Source organism: Mchenga conophoros, linkage group LG7 (genome assembly GCF_057382185.1).
Source record: "Mchenga conophoros isolate Kocher_MC1m ecotype Shallow Benthic linkage group LG7, M_conophoros_male_GT1.1, whole genome shotgun sequence".
NCBI classification, from domain to species: Eukaryota; Metazoa; Chordata; class Actinopteri; order Cichliformes; family Cichlidae; genus Mchenga; species Mchenga conophoros.
In genome coordinates this window covers 22,738,883-22,755,751 of record NC_140532.1, presented here as the reverse complement: position 1 = coordinate 22,755,751, position 16,869 = coordinate 22,738,883, and the positions used below count along the sequence as shown (strand labels likewise).

The window sequence follows — 16,869 nt, the reverse complement described above, 5'->3', positions numbered from 1 at the left end:
GATAAAAAACATAAATATGTTAGAAACCACTCAGTGTGAGCTTTATTTTATATCTGGCCTAAAATTAACAGCATTGGTAATTACCAAAATAGTTTGTTTTTTTTATGTTAGTGGATAGTTAATCCAATAGTATGCCCTTTAATCAAAACGATATGTTTAATGTTAAAATAACTATTGCTGTTGTAGTCCATGAAATTTCAAAGTTTGAAATTTCAAAAAGCAGAAAAATAGCAAAACACTTTGGGGTTTTTATTTATTGTTAAGATCGCAAAATACAGGTATTTACTTTCATTGATGAATAGAAATTTTTTTTCCAGTTTTTGAATGTTTATTTAATTTCTGACTTCATCTGACTCCAGCTTGTCCAAATTTAATTATAAAATACAATTATAATACAACAAAAACTTTATGTTGAGCGGATTTTTTTTAATCATTATTATTATTACTACTATTATTATTATTATTATTATTATTATTATTATTACTATTATTACTATTATTATTATTGGTATTATTATTATTTCAATGCTCCTTGGCATTAAATAATCAAATACAGTTGGAAAGCCTGTTTATTTCCACTGCATTTGTGGGTTGAGCAGCAGAGTTGAGTAGCTGGGTTGTGTCCCTGAAAACCTTGCCATAGGCCAACTTCCGGGGGGGGGGGGGGGGGGGGCATCTCCAGATTAAAGAACAAGTTCCAAGGAGGGATGACAGAAACAGGCCATCAAGTGGGCGTCCCAAGAAAATGACATGACAAAAAGACTGTTCCCTCAATCTGTGAGCACTTAGGAACCGCAGGAAGTCTTCTACAGGTCAAGGCTCATAACAACTTTTGATGGAGGCAGTGTGATGGTGTAGGGCGTCATCTCCCTCACTTGAAAAACTAAGCTTGTCATCACAGGAGGCAATCTCAATGCAGAGATATTGAGATTAGATTCTGCAACCAGAGGCAATCATTTGGCCCAATATTGCAGAGATATGGTCTCTGCAGTATTGGGCCAAATGCTATCCTCCAGGATGACAACACTTGTCCCCACAGAGCGGGGTTTACCAGAGGCTGCCTCCAGAGTTTGGGAGTGAAGAAGATGGAATGACCTGCCTACAGTCCTGACCTCAACCCTACTGAACATTCGTGGGAGCAGTTTGGGTGTGCTGTTTATTCCAGAGTGACCAAGCACATTGGCTGACTTGTGACAAATGCTAGTTGAAGAATGGGATGCCACACCACAGCAGTGTGACCAAGCTGGTGACCAACATGAGGAGGAAGTGGCTGACTGTTGTAAATGTAAATGGTAAATGGCCTGTATTTATATAGCGCTTTACTAGTCCCTAAGGACCCCAAAGCGCTTTACATATCCAGTCATCCACCCATTCACACACACATTCACACGCTGGTGATGGCAAGCTACATTGTAGCCACAGCCACCCTGGGGCGCACTGACAGAGGCGAGGCTGCCGGACACTGGCGCCACCAGGCCCTCTGACCACCACCAGTAGGCAACGGGTGAAGTGTCTTGCCCAAGGACACAACGACCGAGACTGTCCAAGCCGGGGCTCGAACCGGCAACCTTCCGATTACAAGGCGAACACCCAACTCTTGAGCCACGATCGCCCCAAGTGTGTCCATGTGTATGACAATTGACAGAGGTGATAACACCATTTAGGGGGGGGTAAACAGGCTTTCCAGGAGTATAAGATTTATTGTCAAGAAGCATTGTTACAACAATGCCTCACTTTTTGTGCTAAGTTTCTATCTAAACACAGAGAGAGAGATAGAGAGAGAGAGAGAGAGAGAGAGAGAGAGAGACCAGGAAATAACCGCTAAGTAGATTTGATGACGAGTTTTTGTTGTGAGGAGAACTCTCCGCAGTGTGGCGGCACAGAGTCGACACAACCAGCAGCAACACAAACGAAGAAGACTGCACAGGAAGTGGGGATAGCAGGATTGTTGACATAGCCTGCTAGCTTTTGCTAGGTGGCATGATATTTTGTCGATATTTTTCTAAAGTTTTCGTTCACAATGAGCTCTCCAGAGGACAGGCATGGAACAAAACGATCGGCGTCTCCCAGTCAAGTGAGTAAAACGCTTAAAAACGAAACTAGCCCTGGGCGAGAGCTACGAACCACCAGGGAACGGCTAGCGTCGCTGTAGCAGGTTTGCTAACGCTGGGATTCAAAGCGTGATTGTTAGAATAGGAAAGTTTATTGAACTCATTCCCCTTTTTAGGATGACTCAAAACTATATTACATGAACTACGATATAATATTTACTATGTTTTCTCTTTGTTTTGGCCCGAATGTAAGCAGATAATATTTACTTATGTATTTTATTTAGATATTAAAGTCACTGTGGTGTCATTGTTGGGTAATTATCATTTTGTGTATATAAAAAAAAGAAGTTATGACACATTTATTGCTGTCGATGGAGATACGTGTAAGTCACCACTATTTGAACCTGATTTTAATTACTATTATTGATAAATAACACATGCATTGTTTGTTTCATATTGCACTGTTTTACAGAATAAATCCCTTACAAAAAATAAATTTTTAAAAATGAAACATGCAAAAGACGAGACGATAATAGAATATAAAATTAAAAGAATGAAAAACATTAGAATTTCCCCTTTCACTGGTACAAAGCGTGTTACAGAAATGTCTGAGTGAACAGAGATGAGTTTAGGTTCACAGAAACCTCAGTGGTGCAGCAAGAGCATATTATAAAAAAAGCTGCAAAATCCCAAAATAATGACGCTGTAGTGATATAAGGCCATGTTTATTGTCTATGAGTAACAACCTTCAGCCATCAAATGCTTTGCATCTTTTCTTGAAAAGTGGCTTAAATTGCAACAAACAGGAAAATGCTTCAGGCGTCATGCTAATAAACTAAACTAATGAAAACAGGACTGAAAGCAGGATTGCAGATAATGCACAACTTAATTCATAATTAATGAACAACAAAAAAAACAGGTGAGTTGAGGTGTGGTCAGAAAAAGGGACGTCTAGCCCTGCTGATCAGAAACATTTATGACTGTTTCAAAATAATCTTTCTTTTTTTTAAAGGTAATGATATCAGAATCATGTTTTTGATTCAGTCTGGCTCTTGATGCTCTTGTTTGAACATCCACATGATGAGAATGTTTGCCTTTGCAGGATGGGGGTACACAATGGGCCTCTGCTGATTTGGGAAGCGATGAGAGAAAACAAAAGTTTTTACGGCTGATGGGCGCGGGCAAGGTTTGTTTGTGTTTTGATTCATTTTATTGGAGACTCACAGACCAAAGCAAAATAAAAATAGGCCCTGTTACTTCATGCTTCACTGCCTGAAGTTGTGACAGTTAAGGTAAAGTGGGACTGTTGCTGTTTTACAGAAAGAACACACTGGGCGTCTTGTCATTGGTGACCACAAGTCAACATCTCACTTCCGCAGCGGTAAGCTTGTTATTTAGTTTTTGGAAAATGTGGTATTAGCTCTGCTTTCGCAAACTGTCATCCTGCACCTCTCACACATGCTGTGTCATCCTTACGCCCAAAACAATTAAATCGGCTTTGCTACCACACATCCGCCGCACAGGTCTATCCATTCTTGGATAGAGCTGTACTGGCTGGTTGTGCCTGCTGTGACTGGTGTCTCCTCTGCAGGTCAGGAAGATCAGAAGATCAATGAGCAGCTGGAGCTGCAGTACCAGCAGGGAATGGATGGGAAGTTGTCAGGACGCAACCGGAGACATTGTGGTCTGGGTTTCAGTGAGGTGAGGGGTCATACATGCTAGACTATATAGAAAAAAGGCAGAAAACAAAGGTGTAGTAGATCCAGAAACACTTACTTTTAATTATAACTGGATGTTATGCTAAATCCTTTAATTTATTATGTGCGCATCCTGTAAAATCTACATATCTTTTTTTCACTGTCTAAGCATAAAAACGTATTGAAACCAACCTTAGAGCCACAGAGGGATGCAGTTAGTATGTTGCTGTTATTACTTCAGTGCCAATACCCAATGAGTCCCAGCCCTAATTTGCACTCGAAGGAGTGTTATTCACGTCAGTAGTCAGTGGTTATTATGATGTTGTAGATGACTGGTGTAGTAAGCTGTGTTAAGATACAATACAGCTGCATATCAGAAGCATCTTGTTTCAGTTTTCTAACTGGTTAGTTTGCTATTCTTCTGAATCTCAGATGACAAAACAGGCAATGCTTTGGATGACTCAAATCATTTTTAAGTGACATGAAATTAAATGATTTGTTATTCATGTTTGTTTTAAAACTGCAGCTTGATGAAGATACCGAGCATCCAAATTGTAATACTTTAAATACTTTAGAGCAGGGGTGTCAAACTCAAATACACAGTGGGCCAAAATTCAAAACTGGAACAAAGTCACGGGCTAACGTTAATATTTATTGAAATATATTTATTCCTCCAGATATAAGAATGAATCTTTTCTTATGGACTCAAACACGTTTTGCTGAAAAACTTAATATGGAACAAGCAAAGCTTAATACTAAACGATATATATATTAGCTGTATAATACCAGTAGGCCAGCTCTGATAGTAATTTGGTATGGCTTCGCGGGCCAAATGTAATTAGGCTGCGGGCCAGTTTCACACCTATGCTTTAGACTTTAAGATTTGACAGATTTGGAGGTAACTCTATATTTCTTTTCATGTAAATGTTTACATTCCTAAATTGTATTTCAAGGTTTTGAACTACAACTCTCCATTTTAATTGGGAAACCATATTTTGCATATTGCATTGCTGATAATAATTTGTGACAAAACAATTTGGCAGAAATATCTGCCAAATTGCAGGCACATCTGTTTACACTCTGGACTTTTGGGATATTCTGTTACCAGGCAACCTGCTTCCATGTGAACAGAAGTAATATCCAGTGTTGGGAAGGTTACTTTTAAAATATATTCCATTACAGAATACAGAATACATGCCCCAAAATGTATTCTGTAACGTATTCCGTTACGTTACTCAATGAGAGTAACATATTCTGAATACTTTGGATTACTTAATATATTATCATGCTTTTTACAACAACGTGAATGTACTATTGCTGTGTGATTTATTACTATTACTGAAGGTCCGCGACTCGAACTGTAGTAAAGGGACCTCTGACTAATGCGGCGGGGTCCCTGTCGGCTCGTAGCCGAAAAATAGCTTTACTTTGTTGTGGTCAACTTTGCTTGCGAGAGACAGAGAGAGGCGTTGAAAGGCTGCTCCAACGGAACTTATTGTTTTTGGAGGAAAACACGAACACAGTGTACAGTCGAGTCTTAATAGCTTACTTACAACTGGGCTCGTCAGGCACTCTTCTTGGCTGCAGTGGTTATTATTATATTTACATGCTTCCAGCTGCCGTTTTTCCTCGATGACAACTCGTACCTTTCCACTCCCCTTTTTCTCCCTCCCTCGCTCACAGACACATAACGCGTATGGCAATCCATTCTCCCTGCAGCACGGACTACACTGCCAATGATGCTACATTCTTTAGAGCTATACCGGTAGCATTCTGCCTATTAGCTTAGCACAACAACAACAAAAAGGCCTCTATCACCCAGGAAACACGCAGAGAGAGAGCGTCACCCTGTAACCATGGCAACCGTAACGCTGCCACCTGGAACAACAGAACGTAGCAAACAAAACCCAAACAGTCCTGACCCGCCACAATATGAAACAGGAAAGTACCGCAGTGTAATCCATTTATTTCAACAAAGTAACTGTATTCTGAACACCACCCTTTTAAACAGTAACTGTAACAGAATACAGTTACTCATATTTTGTATTTTAAATACGTAACGGCAGTACATGTATTCCGTTACTCCCCAACACTGGTAATATCATACTAATACTAATTATAAGTAAATCATCTTTTGGCTCTCTTATCCTCAGTCTGAAACCCAGCCAGAGTTGATCCCTTCACCACCAGTGGATGGACAGACAAAAGAAGCTGAGCCAGAGAAGTCCACCAGTGAGAAAGAGCCCACAGAAGCTCAGGACAAAGGCAGCGATCCTGAGCCGGAAGAAAAAACTTCAGAGGAGTCTGAAACCAGCCCGGACAGTAGGAACGAGGAACTGAAACACGACTACAAAGCAGCTTTTGTGAAATCCTCGTAATGCTGATGAGACCGGCAGGGAGGAATTAGTTTTTGTAATATTATGTTTGTAAGTTTTGGTGTTAAATGTTGAACGGTAGGCCGTCATCCATCATAGAGCCAATCGTTAGACTACACTCTGGTGTGCATGTCGTCAAAGAATGAAGTCTGCAGGCTGAGTGGCAGTACCACATGATCAAGTTTTTATTTCGTTTGGACATTTTAACAGTCACTGCATTTGCCATGAATTGTGCTGAATGAAACAGGATTCCCTGGCATTAGTTTTGATTGGTATACAAATGGAGAATTTTGTGTTTTCTTGAAAACCAATAAAAATCATTTTCAGTTAAAACCGTGGTGGAATATGAGATTTATAGGACTGAAAAATACATTTTGAACATTCTGTTCAAAACTGCAGCCAAGTCAATTTTACACTCATTTTAAGTAGGGCTGCACGATATTAGGAAAACCTGCGATGTGCGATAACTGTGATCAATACTGCGATAACGATATGACTTGCGATAAAATAAATAGCAAAAAAAAACAAAAAACAAATACATAATTTCCGTTTTACTGCACAGTTTTATTTAATGAAAGCTGCTGTATTAGCAGTGTAACAACAAAGTGCAGTCAAACATTGAAACATTGCCCCCATAAAAAAATTTCTGAGGCTTGAATTCTGAAAGACATCCTTCCCGGTCTCTATAATTAGTTTTAAATAAACATAACTTAAATTATACTGCAAATTATCTCTATGCAGTTGTTCATCATTTTACCACTCACCAAGTAGTTATGATGCAAGTCAAAACTGGAGTGGAAACTTTACTAGATTAAACTATAGGTAAGAACTTGTCTGCTGTGGGAACACACCAAAGAACAATTGTCTACCTTTGTGGTCGTACTGGCCAAGACTAATATTATCAACAATTAAGAACAACGTAGGTAGTGTATTTTTGTAATTTTTTGAAAAAAAAAAAAGGTTTCTCTATCTTGCATTCATCCTTCCTGAGTGAATGTTTTTTATGGCAAGTTCTTGTTAAGGAAAACCAACATGTTTACTCTCCAAGGTTTTAAACATGTGCGCTGACATGTTACTATGTTTCCTGATGTACTAAAAAGTCTCTCTGAAGGTGAGCTACTTGCAGGTATGCAGAGATACTTCCTTGCAAGCTTGCTTAGCTGTGGGAATGTCATTTTGTGGAGTTTCCACCATGCCAAGGGGTCTTCCTCACTGTCTATGGCCGTGGATAGCAAGTAGCTGTTAAGCTCAGCTTCAACAGCTTGTGAGAGATGCATAAAAGAGGAGGTAGGGATTGGAGCTGCCTTGAAGAAACTGCCCAGGGACTTTTTTGCCTTCTTCAGGGGACGACTGGGTGGATCATCTGTCTGGGCCTCTGGTTCAGCGGAGCTTCTCTCCTGGAACAGAAAGCAGATTATAAGAAAAGTAAACATTTTGGACTAAATATGAATTGAAAGGTTTTATATATAAGCATGCATGAATACCTTCTGTGCCACTGCTTCCATTTCTGACATCACTCTGGTCTTGATGTCTGAGACTCGATCAGTGCTGGTGTAGCTGACTTTAAATCTGGGATCCATGAAGCACGCCATGTCCATAAGTTCCTGGGTAGCTGGATTTTCATATTTAGTAATCAGGTACTCGAGGATTTTCTTCTTAATTGATTTTGTCAAATCACTGTCTTCTTCCTTCTCTGCAAGCACCGACGTCTTCATCAGATGAAGGACTGGTTTTACATATGAAACACTAACGTAGCTCTCACCAGACAGGGCATCTGTAAAGTCTTGCAGGGGGTGTAATGCCTGGTTGACAGACTCCAGTACCTCAAGATCCTGCCAAGTAGGAATCAAGTGTCTTGATTTCTTGTCTGCTGAGATGACATCAGAAATGGCCCGCTGCTGCTCCAGGACTCTCTCAATCATCTTCTGCCTGGAACCCCACCTGGTTGGGCATTCTGTGATCAGTGTGTGCTCTGGGAGGTTGAGCTTCTGCTGTGCTTTTTTCAGAGCCATCTTTGCTTTCCAGCTGTGGCAAAAATGTCCAACTAACTTTTTGCAAAGTCCAATGGCTCGGGCAATGCGGGCATCATCTTTGATAGAATTTTCTGGAGAAATAAGAGGAAACAAAAAAACTGTCATGTTTAAAACCTTTTTTTAAAAAAAAAAAAAACTAATTGAAATTTATAACTAAAGTTGTCTAAAAAGGTAACATTATCCTTATCAATATCAATTTGATAATAATGTATAGCACATTTTCATTGCTAAAAAGATCTGCCTTGAATAAAACTTACCGATTGCAAGGTGCAGCCTGTGTCCAAAACACTGAAGTCTGACCCAGTTGTTTAGCTCCGTGGCTCTCACAACATTGGCACCGTTGTCTGTGGTGATGCACACTTGTCGATCTTCTTTAAGATCCCAGCTGGCTAACACCTCACGTAATACATGGGCTATATTTTCACTAGTGTGGGAGTCTGGAAAATACACAGTCTCTAGACACCGTGTTTTCAGTTCAAAGTCTTCGGTGAGGAAGTGCACTGTGAAACTCATATATGGTTCCGTTGTACGACTTGACCATAGGTCTGTAGTGCTTGCGTAGTTTTCAGCTTGGCTCAGTTCAAACATGACGGTCTTGCGGCATGTTTCATACATTTGTGGAATGGCGACATGTGAAAAGTAGTTTCGTGAGGGGATGCGGTATCTCTGGTCCACTTTATGTATCAGACTGGTGAAGCCCTCTCTGCTAACTGTATTTATAGGCATCATGTCTTTAGCCAAAAAATGTGTAATGGCCTCTGTTATTTCTTTGTACCGCTTCGACGTTTTCTCATAAGGAATTCCACTTGAAAAACTCTGATACAGAGACGGCTGTTGGACTGCTGCGCTCTTTGTCTTAACATTAGCAACCTTTGTTTGGCTAGCCCTATCTTTCTGGAACTCTTCAAACAGTTCTCTGTGGTTGTATTGAAGATGATGGTGGAGATTAGTCGTGTTTCCTCTGGTGGTTGCCACGAGTGTTCGGCAAGTTTTGCAGAGTACCTGTGTTTGGAGAACGTCGTCTTTATCAAATCCAAAGTACCTCCAAATAAGTGAGGTACTATTTTTTTTTTTTAGCCACGAGTTCAGTAGCATTCTCGTCACGCGTCTCGCTCTCAGCCATTACAACTCTGACTCGTTGCTGCAGCGTTGTTCGCGCCCGACCTGCGTAGGAGGCGGGCCTCTAATCCATTTGATTGGTTAATGCCGTGAAGGGCTCTATTCGACTGGTCAAATGTGTAAATGGATTTCTTTGATTGGTAAATTCTTTACAGCATGTGTGTAAACATTTTAAGGTACCCAATTATCGCAGTTTACGCCGTCTTTTGCGATGGGCCCATCGCGCAGGCTGATATCGCGATGACAATAAATTTTCGATTTATCGTGCAGCCCTAATTTTAAGTGTCTCAATGTAAAACCAAAATATTGTCTCTCTTCAGCACGATTTTTTTTTTCTATCCACAGTTTTGGGCATCAGTATTAAAGCTTGAGCAGCAAAACTGCACCACATTTGTTTTCCAATAATTCATTTGAGAAAACTTTAAAATTTCCATTTTGGGTAAAGATTTAAATTTTCATTCTTTTCAGATTTGGTTGATCTATTATGGAATAATGAAAAGTCACAATGTGACTAAAAAGTGAAGAAATCTGGTGTCAGAGTGGATCGCAAAGAAGTCCGTAAAATCAGTGAAGAGAATGGTGTAGAAAATACTGGTTGTGATTTTCAGGCCCACATGCAGGCCTGTGTCCTAATGCAGAGTTATTACGATAACGTTTTGTGCTGGATGCAGTAGAGCATCTCCGGAGGTACACGTCAAACCCTCCCTTGAAGCAGATGGGCTACAGCAGCAGCAGATCACACTGTGTGGCACTCCTGTCAGCTAAGAACAGGAAACACAGGCTACATTCTAGCACAGGCTCACCAAAGTTGGACGACAGAAGGAGGATTTCTGGATGAATCTTGCTTTCTGTTGCGCGATCTGGATGGTATAGTCAGAATTCGGCACACACTGCATGGATGTGTGGATCCATCTTGCCTTGTGTCAGTGGTTCAGGGTGATGGTGTTGGAAATATTGACTTGGCACTCCGGGGCTCCTTGGCACCAACTGAGCATCTTTAAAACAGCACAGGCTGCCTGAGTATCCTTGCTAATCACATTCTTCATAAAGGGACCAGTGTACCCATCTTGTGATGGTTTCTTCCAAATGAAATAGAGAAACATGTCAGTTGATATAGATACCTTCTCAGTGTTCTGTATGAATAAATCTTCATGGTTTCTGTGATTTTCAGGCACAGTCCTATAACTGTAAATCCCCTTTAATGAAACCTTAACCGGGGTGTTTCTTCAATTCATGCCATGGTAATTATTCAGTTATAGATAATAACCAATTGGATGGTGGAAAATGTTAGTCCCAAGGGAAATACACTGGTGATACAGGAGATTCTTGCAGTTTTGCCACCAAGAGGTCAAAATTTCCACTCATTGATGACTCATAACTGGAAATTTATCTAGAATGTACTGTGCCTCTCACCCAGTCTCAGCTAAAGTAGGCTCCAAACAGCAAAGACTATCAGGTTAAAGCTGGTCTCTATTTCTAACAAAGTGTATACCAAGCTGTACATCACACATGCAGTTGGTGAAACGGTTAACGGTGAACACGAGGACGGACATATTGAGGCTGCATCAAGGAGTGATGACACAAGATGAACAAATGTGATGGTGAAAACATATTTACTTGCAGGCATTGCAAAAACTCTCTGTGTAAAAGTTTGCTCTTGCATGGGTGGAGGGGCGGGTTAACCAGGATATCCAACTCCTTATAGCTTCCTCAAAACAAACAAGAATTTGAGATTTTGGCAAATAAACTTGTGCTGATATTTGATGGCCTGGATGAGTGGGGGCTGTCTTGTCTTGTATTTCAGAGCAAGTTTTGGTGGATGTTCTTCTGACAAATCTGTTGGAGGGGAACCTGTTGCTCTGTGCACATCTGGATTACCACCAGTCCCACAACTGCAAATTGCATTCTAGGTGACTGTGTTGTTTGAGGTACCAGGATTTAAGGATCCACAGAGGGAAGACTACTTCAGGAAAAAAATAAATACATTTCAGATTAAAAGATTACCAGTAGAGTCATTTTGCATATTCAGTCAACCACAAACAAATGTGTTTTGTTGCTTCAGACTTTAGTCATCCAATCTAATAAACACCAAAAGAGTCAATAGCAGAATAATTGGTTTGGCTGAGAAGATTTGGGACATTTTTCATGGGCGCAACCCCCCTTACTTTTGTGCTAAGTTTATTTACATATATAAAAAATATTAGCCACCGGTAGCATTTCTTGATGTCACCCACTTCCTCTGTCTGTCGATGGTACATTACATGCAGGGATAGGCTTCCACAAGAGTTCCTCCTCTTGTTCCTTATCACCATCTGTCTGCAGCTCATCTTTCTGATGTACTCGTAGATGCTCCGTTTCATCTTGTATTGTGACTCTGACACTCCCCACATATTCCCTCCTTCTGTTGCTCTTAGAGCCTCAGGGTGCTGGAGTTCTGTGCATTGTCGGGAGTTTTCATATCTTGGCATCAGTGGCATCCATCTCGTCATGTGGCCAGCTTATTATTCCAGCTAGTATCTGATGACTGGTAGAGCTGCACAGATGGTTTGGATCTTGTTCCTGCCATTGAGCTGGATTCCCAGCAACTGACTTACCTTCTGGAGATATGTGGCTGTGGCTGACCTTCATGCATCTTCATTAGAATTCCTGTTGGCCTGTGGGACACTCAGGTACTTGTAGCTGTCCTGTATATCTGGTATACTCCCTTCTAGCATGCATTCATTCCGCATTATCTTCCCTCCCTTTGCAACAATTTGTCTACACTTATTCAGTCCAAATTAGATTCTGATGTCCTCACTGTAGAAGCTGGTGATATAGATCAGTGCGTTTATGTCTCCCTGGAATGCAGCTTGATGTCATCCATGTACAGAAAGTGTCTGATGGTCCTTCCACTTCTGAATCTATATCCATATCCACTTTTAGTGACGAGCTAGCTTCAGGGGTTGAGGCCTGTGCAGAACAGTAGGGACAGTGCATCACCTTGGTGTATTCTGCACTTCATAGTAACTTCTGTGATTGCCTTGGAGTTGGTCTCTCACAGTCCCAGCAATTTCCTGATGAATGTTATCGGCATACTATTAGCCTTTTACAGTGCCAAGCACTCCAGGATCCATCTGTGGGATAGTGAGTCGTAAGCTTTCTTTTAGTCAATCCAGGCAGTGCTCAGGTTGGCTCGTCTGGTCTTAGAGTCCTGGTCTACTGCACTATTCACCAAGCAATTCAATTTTATTTATATAGTGTAAAATCAGAACTACACGCCAAAGCCTTAAGTTTGTAAGGTAAAGACGCTACAGTAATACAGAGAAAACCACAACAATCATATGACACCCTGTGAGCAAGCATTTGGCAACAGTGGGAAGGAAAAACTCCCTATTAACAGGAAGAAACCTCCAGCAGAACCAGGCTCAGCGAGGGGCGCCCATCTGCCACGAAGGCTTAATATTGTTGGAAAATAAATTACACTCAACAAAAATATAAACGCAACACCTTTGTTACTGCTCCCATTCCCCATGGGATGGACGTAGAGACCTAAAATTCATTCCAGATACACAATATAACCATCCCTCCCAAACAGTGGTCACAAATCAGTCCAAATGTGTGGTAGTGGGCACATCTGCTATATTGAGATAATCCATCCCACTTCACAGGTGTGCCACATCAGGATGCTGATCTGACATCATGAGTAAATGGTAAATGGCCTGTATTTATATAGCGCTTTACTAGTCCCTAAGGACCCCAAAGCGCTTTACATATCCAGTCATCCACCCATTCACACACACATTCACACACTGGTGATGGCAAGCTACAGTGTAGCCACAGCCACCCTGGGGCGCACTGACAGAGGCGAGGCTGCCAAACACTGGCGCCACCGGGCCCTCTGACCACCACCAGTAGTGCACAGGTGTACCTCAGACTGCCCACAACAAAAGGCCACCCTGGAATGTGCAGTTTTTTGCGCTATTGGGGGTCTGGGGACCCAGAACCGGTCAGTATCTGGTGTGACCACCATTTGCCTCATGCAGTGCAACACATCGTCGCATGGAGTCTATCAGATTGTCAATTGTGGCCTGTGGAATGTTGGTCCACTCCACTTCAATGGCTGTGCGAGGCTGTTGGATATTCGTGGGAACTGGTACACGCTGTCGTATACGCCGGTCAAGCACATCCCGAACATGCTCAATGGGTGACATGTCCGGTGAGTATGCTGGCCATGCAAGAACTGGGACATTCTCAGCTGCCATCTGCCCTGAACAATGTGAACCATGATTCATCCGTGAAGCGCACACCTCTCCAACGTGCCAGACGCCATCGAATGTGAGCATTTGCCCACACAAGTCTGTTACGGCGACGAGCTGGAGTCAGGTGAAGACCCCGATGAGGACGACGGGCATGCAGTTGAGCGTCCCTGAGACGGTTTCTGACAGTTTGTGCAGAAATTGTTTGGTTGTGCAAACCAATTGTTCCAGCAGCTGTCTGGGTGGCTGGTCTCAGACGATCTTGGAGGTGAACCTGCTGGATGTGGAGGTCCTGGGCTGGTGTGGTTACACGAGGTCTGCGGTTGTGAGGCCGGTTGGATGTGCTGCCATATTCTCTGAAATGCCTGTGGAGACGGCTTATGGTTGAGAAATGAACATTCAATGCATGGGCGACAGATCTGGTTGACATTCCTGCTGTCAGCATGCCAATTGCACGCTCCCTCATTGCTTGTGGCATCTGTGGCATTTTGCTGTGAGACAAAACTGCACATTCCAGGGTGGCCTTTTGTTGTGGGCAGTCTGAGGTACACCTGTGCACTACTCATGATGTCAGATCAGCATCCTGATGTGGCACACCTGTGAGGTGGGATGGATTATCGCAATATGGCAGATGTGCCCACTACCACACATTTGGACTGATTTGTGACCACTGTTTGGGAGGGATGGTTATATTGTGTATCTGGAATGAATTTTAGGTCTCTACGTCCATCCCATGGGGAATGGGAGCAAAAACAAAAGTGTTGCGTTTATATTTTTGTTGAGTGTAGATTATGTTTATATGTATTCTCTAATATGCTTTATTCAACTTAAGTTGATGAATATATATCCAGAAAATAATATTTTTTAAAAATGAAAAAAAAAGACAAGTAAACATTTTCAATCTTAATATTTATTTTTGTAATAACTTCTTTTAATGTGTTAAACTGTATTATTTTTTAATGCTTTTGTGATGACTGACGGGTTCTGGATCATCAAGTGACAGTGCTGGGAAAGTATATGAAGCCCATGAAGCTAAACACTGCAATAAATAATGGTCAAAGTGATCTCGCTGCAATTTAAAACTGAAATCCAGCTGAAATGAAATCCAGCTAAAACTTTCATGTCAACAGTACAGGTAAAGTAAATGTAGAGTTTAAAAAAGCAACTAACTTGTGTTAAAAATAATTACTTAAATGTGCAGTGTAATTGCAGAAGCAAGAAAACCTGATACCACTTCAGAAATATGAATGAAAAACTCTTGAAAAAATGTGTTTAGTCCTCAATCATTAAAAAAAGGCATTTGTTATATGTAAATCAGTCCACTTCCAATGATTAGATCCTTCCAGTTCAAGCTCCTTTCACAAAGACTCCGTTTTGTTGCACCGGTCGTTCCTGTGGATCAGTGGTCTGCAGTAGCTCTTGCTGGAGGAAAGAAAAAGAAAAGTTGTTTCATCAGTAGATTTTACTGCACTCATATTTTATTACCAAAACACACACATACACATATATATAAAAACACTGACAGATTTTAACAGTGATAAATCCACAAAACTGTTCAGGAACATTTCAAAGATTACACAAAACAAACAAAGGCGCTGATCCAACATCAACACTTCCTAAATCCCAATCTGAGTGTCAGTGGGAGGCACCTGAATATGCTCAATCCACAGAGGACCCACCCAGCAACCCTCACGACTCAAAGTCTCCAATGTCCCAGTGCAATAGGCCACAGGACCACCCTGAGGTCTACACAGCAGATTATTCTGTGCAGAATACAAACATATTTCCAGCAAACAAGATGTAGGATTATTTTCCCCTCAAAAAATATGTCCCTTGTAAACAGTTTATGCATACGTGGAGGAGCCCTGAATCAGGTGCCTATCAACATTACTTTGAACATAAAACCAAACAAAAGACATCATTTGATTGAACTGTTTGATGCAGGTCAAACAGTTCAATCAACTGCTTTTAAAGATCAACAGCCCACCTGTACCAAAACACCACTGGAATCAGAAAGGCCACAATGGTTTCACCAAAGCAGCATCTCCACTTCATTCGAAATGATTCCTGATGGGGAATATCTGGCAGGTTTCACAAAGTCGGATTTTGACTAGAGATGAGCTCCAACTGATCAACGAATTGGTCTTCTGGAACAATTTCCCTTGAATTTCTAATGAACTGCTTGCTTCCCTTCACTCCAGCAGAGTTCAAAGTTAAAAGGAGGATTCAGCCAAGAAATTTACAATAAATTATGAATAACTTATAAATTATGAGCCATGTTTTGTCAGCAGCTGTCACTGAGCTCTCACTGTGTTAAAGGGAAATCCAAGCTTTGAGTTCATTGGGCTACAGTGGCTTTTTTTAGGCTCAAAATGGGTCATTTTATTTTGGTTAGCAGACACATTTTATTATAGAAGTCAAATATATCAATGTGAAACCTGCTCCCTGGGGCTCTTTGGATAGAATATCACCCAGAAATAAAGAAACCAGGACTGTCCACAGATGTTCTAGGGAAAAAGTATTAAATGGAGAGATAAAGATTTTAAAAAAACCCAAGAACTTTTGTCACCAATCTGTGCACATTCCTTACCCTGACAAAACAACATATACTTAGACATACACACAACAGACACAATAAATTCACACAACATGAACTGGAGGTCAGGGCAGGTGTACCTGGACCAGATATGCTCACCAGCTCTCCAGTCTTTCAGTCCCTACACACCAGGGACAATGAAAAAAAATCACACTTTGCCAGACTGAGATGTCGATCTAAGATTTTTCCTGCTAAAAGTCTACCACTACCACTAAACCATGAGTAAAACAAGAATTGATTGTAACCATAGGCAACTACAGTGGCAGCCACAAACGAAAACAGATGAGAGACTCGAGAAAAAGGATTTTGTTTTGTACTTTCTGTGAGAATTGTTATCAGGTTCACATTTGATAACTGAGGTTTATTGGATAGTTCGGCAAAGCAAGGACCTTCTGGTTGGCCTTTACTTTGCAGTGGTCTCATTTTAGGCATGACTTGCGCTTCTAGTAAAAGTTAAGGTATTTAAAATGTGTTCATGAAGGCTCAGAAGTGCAGTCGAGAAAAACTTTGCTGTGGATGTTTGTCTAACTAACCTGCAACAAGCTTGCTCTTGCGCGAGGCCTCTGAAGCCAGCATCTGGGACACATTCATGATCCTTTCCTGCTGCTGCAGAGCTGAATCCAGCTCAGTGAAGTCCAGCGGTGCAGATGGCTGTATGTTCTGGACACTGCATAAAAGGACACAAATGAGACTGACTATATAGTGTTGATTTGAACAGCACACTTGAACTAAGAAGCTTTATGGACCTATCGACCATGAAAAC

General features: G+C 41.3%; 3 protein-coding genes across 5 annotated transcripts in view; 1 reads left to right on the top strand and 2 right to left on the bottom strand.

The window, feature by feature from the left end:
- Positions 1–1,879: 1,879 nt before the first annotated feature.
- lg7h11orf58 (linkage group 7 C11orf58 homolog) lies at positions 1,880–6,456 on the top strand. The gene is made up of 5 exons (XM_085282946.1): positions 1,880–2,074; positions 3,154–3,237; positions 3,372–3,432; positions 3,643–3,752; positions 5,902–6,456. The coding sequence occupies exons 1-5, from the start codon at positions 2,021–2,023 to the stop codon at positions 6,124–6,126; spliced, it is 534 nt and encodes a 177-aa protein (XP_085139072.1). The 5' UTR covers positions 1,880–2,020; the 3' UTR covers positions 6,127–6,456.
- Positions 6,450–9,366, bottom strand: LOC146570114 (E3 SUMO-protein ligase ZBED1-like). Its single transcript, XM_085282945.1, has 3 exons — positions 8,414–9,366; positions 7,608–8,227; positions 6,450–7,520 (listed from the first exon to the last, which is right to left on the bottom strand). Exons 1-3 carry the CDS (start codon positions 9,249–9,251, stop codon positions 7,125–7,127), a joined length of 1,854 nt encoding a protein of 617 aa, XP_085139071.1. The 5' UTR covers positions 9,252–9,366; the 3' UTR covers positions 6,450–7,124.
- A 5,028-nt stretch (positions 9,367–14,394) lies between these two features.
- Positions 14,395–16,869, bottom strand: part of LOC146570112 (pleckstrin homology domain-containing family A member 7-like) — a 150,299-nt gene continuing 147,824 nt past the window's right edge. The window contains exons 28-30 of one of the 3 annotated variants that reach the window (XM_085282941.1): positions 16,640–16,773; positions 16,187–16,227; positions 14,395–14,932 (exon numbers count right to left, since the gene is read on the bottom strand). In XM_085282941.1, coding sequence (XP_085139067.1) covers positions 16,202–16,227; positions 16,640–16,773 — 160 coding nt within the window. In that variant the 3' untranslated portion in view covers positions 14,395–14,932; positions 16,187–16,201. The remainder of the gene's footprint in view (positions 14,933–16,186; positions 16,228–16,639; positions 16,774–16,869) is intronic. The other 2 variants (XM_085282943.1, XM_085282942.1) reach the window with 2 other exon arrangements.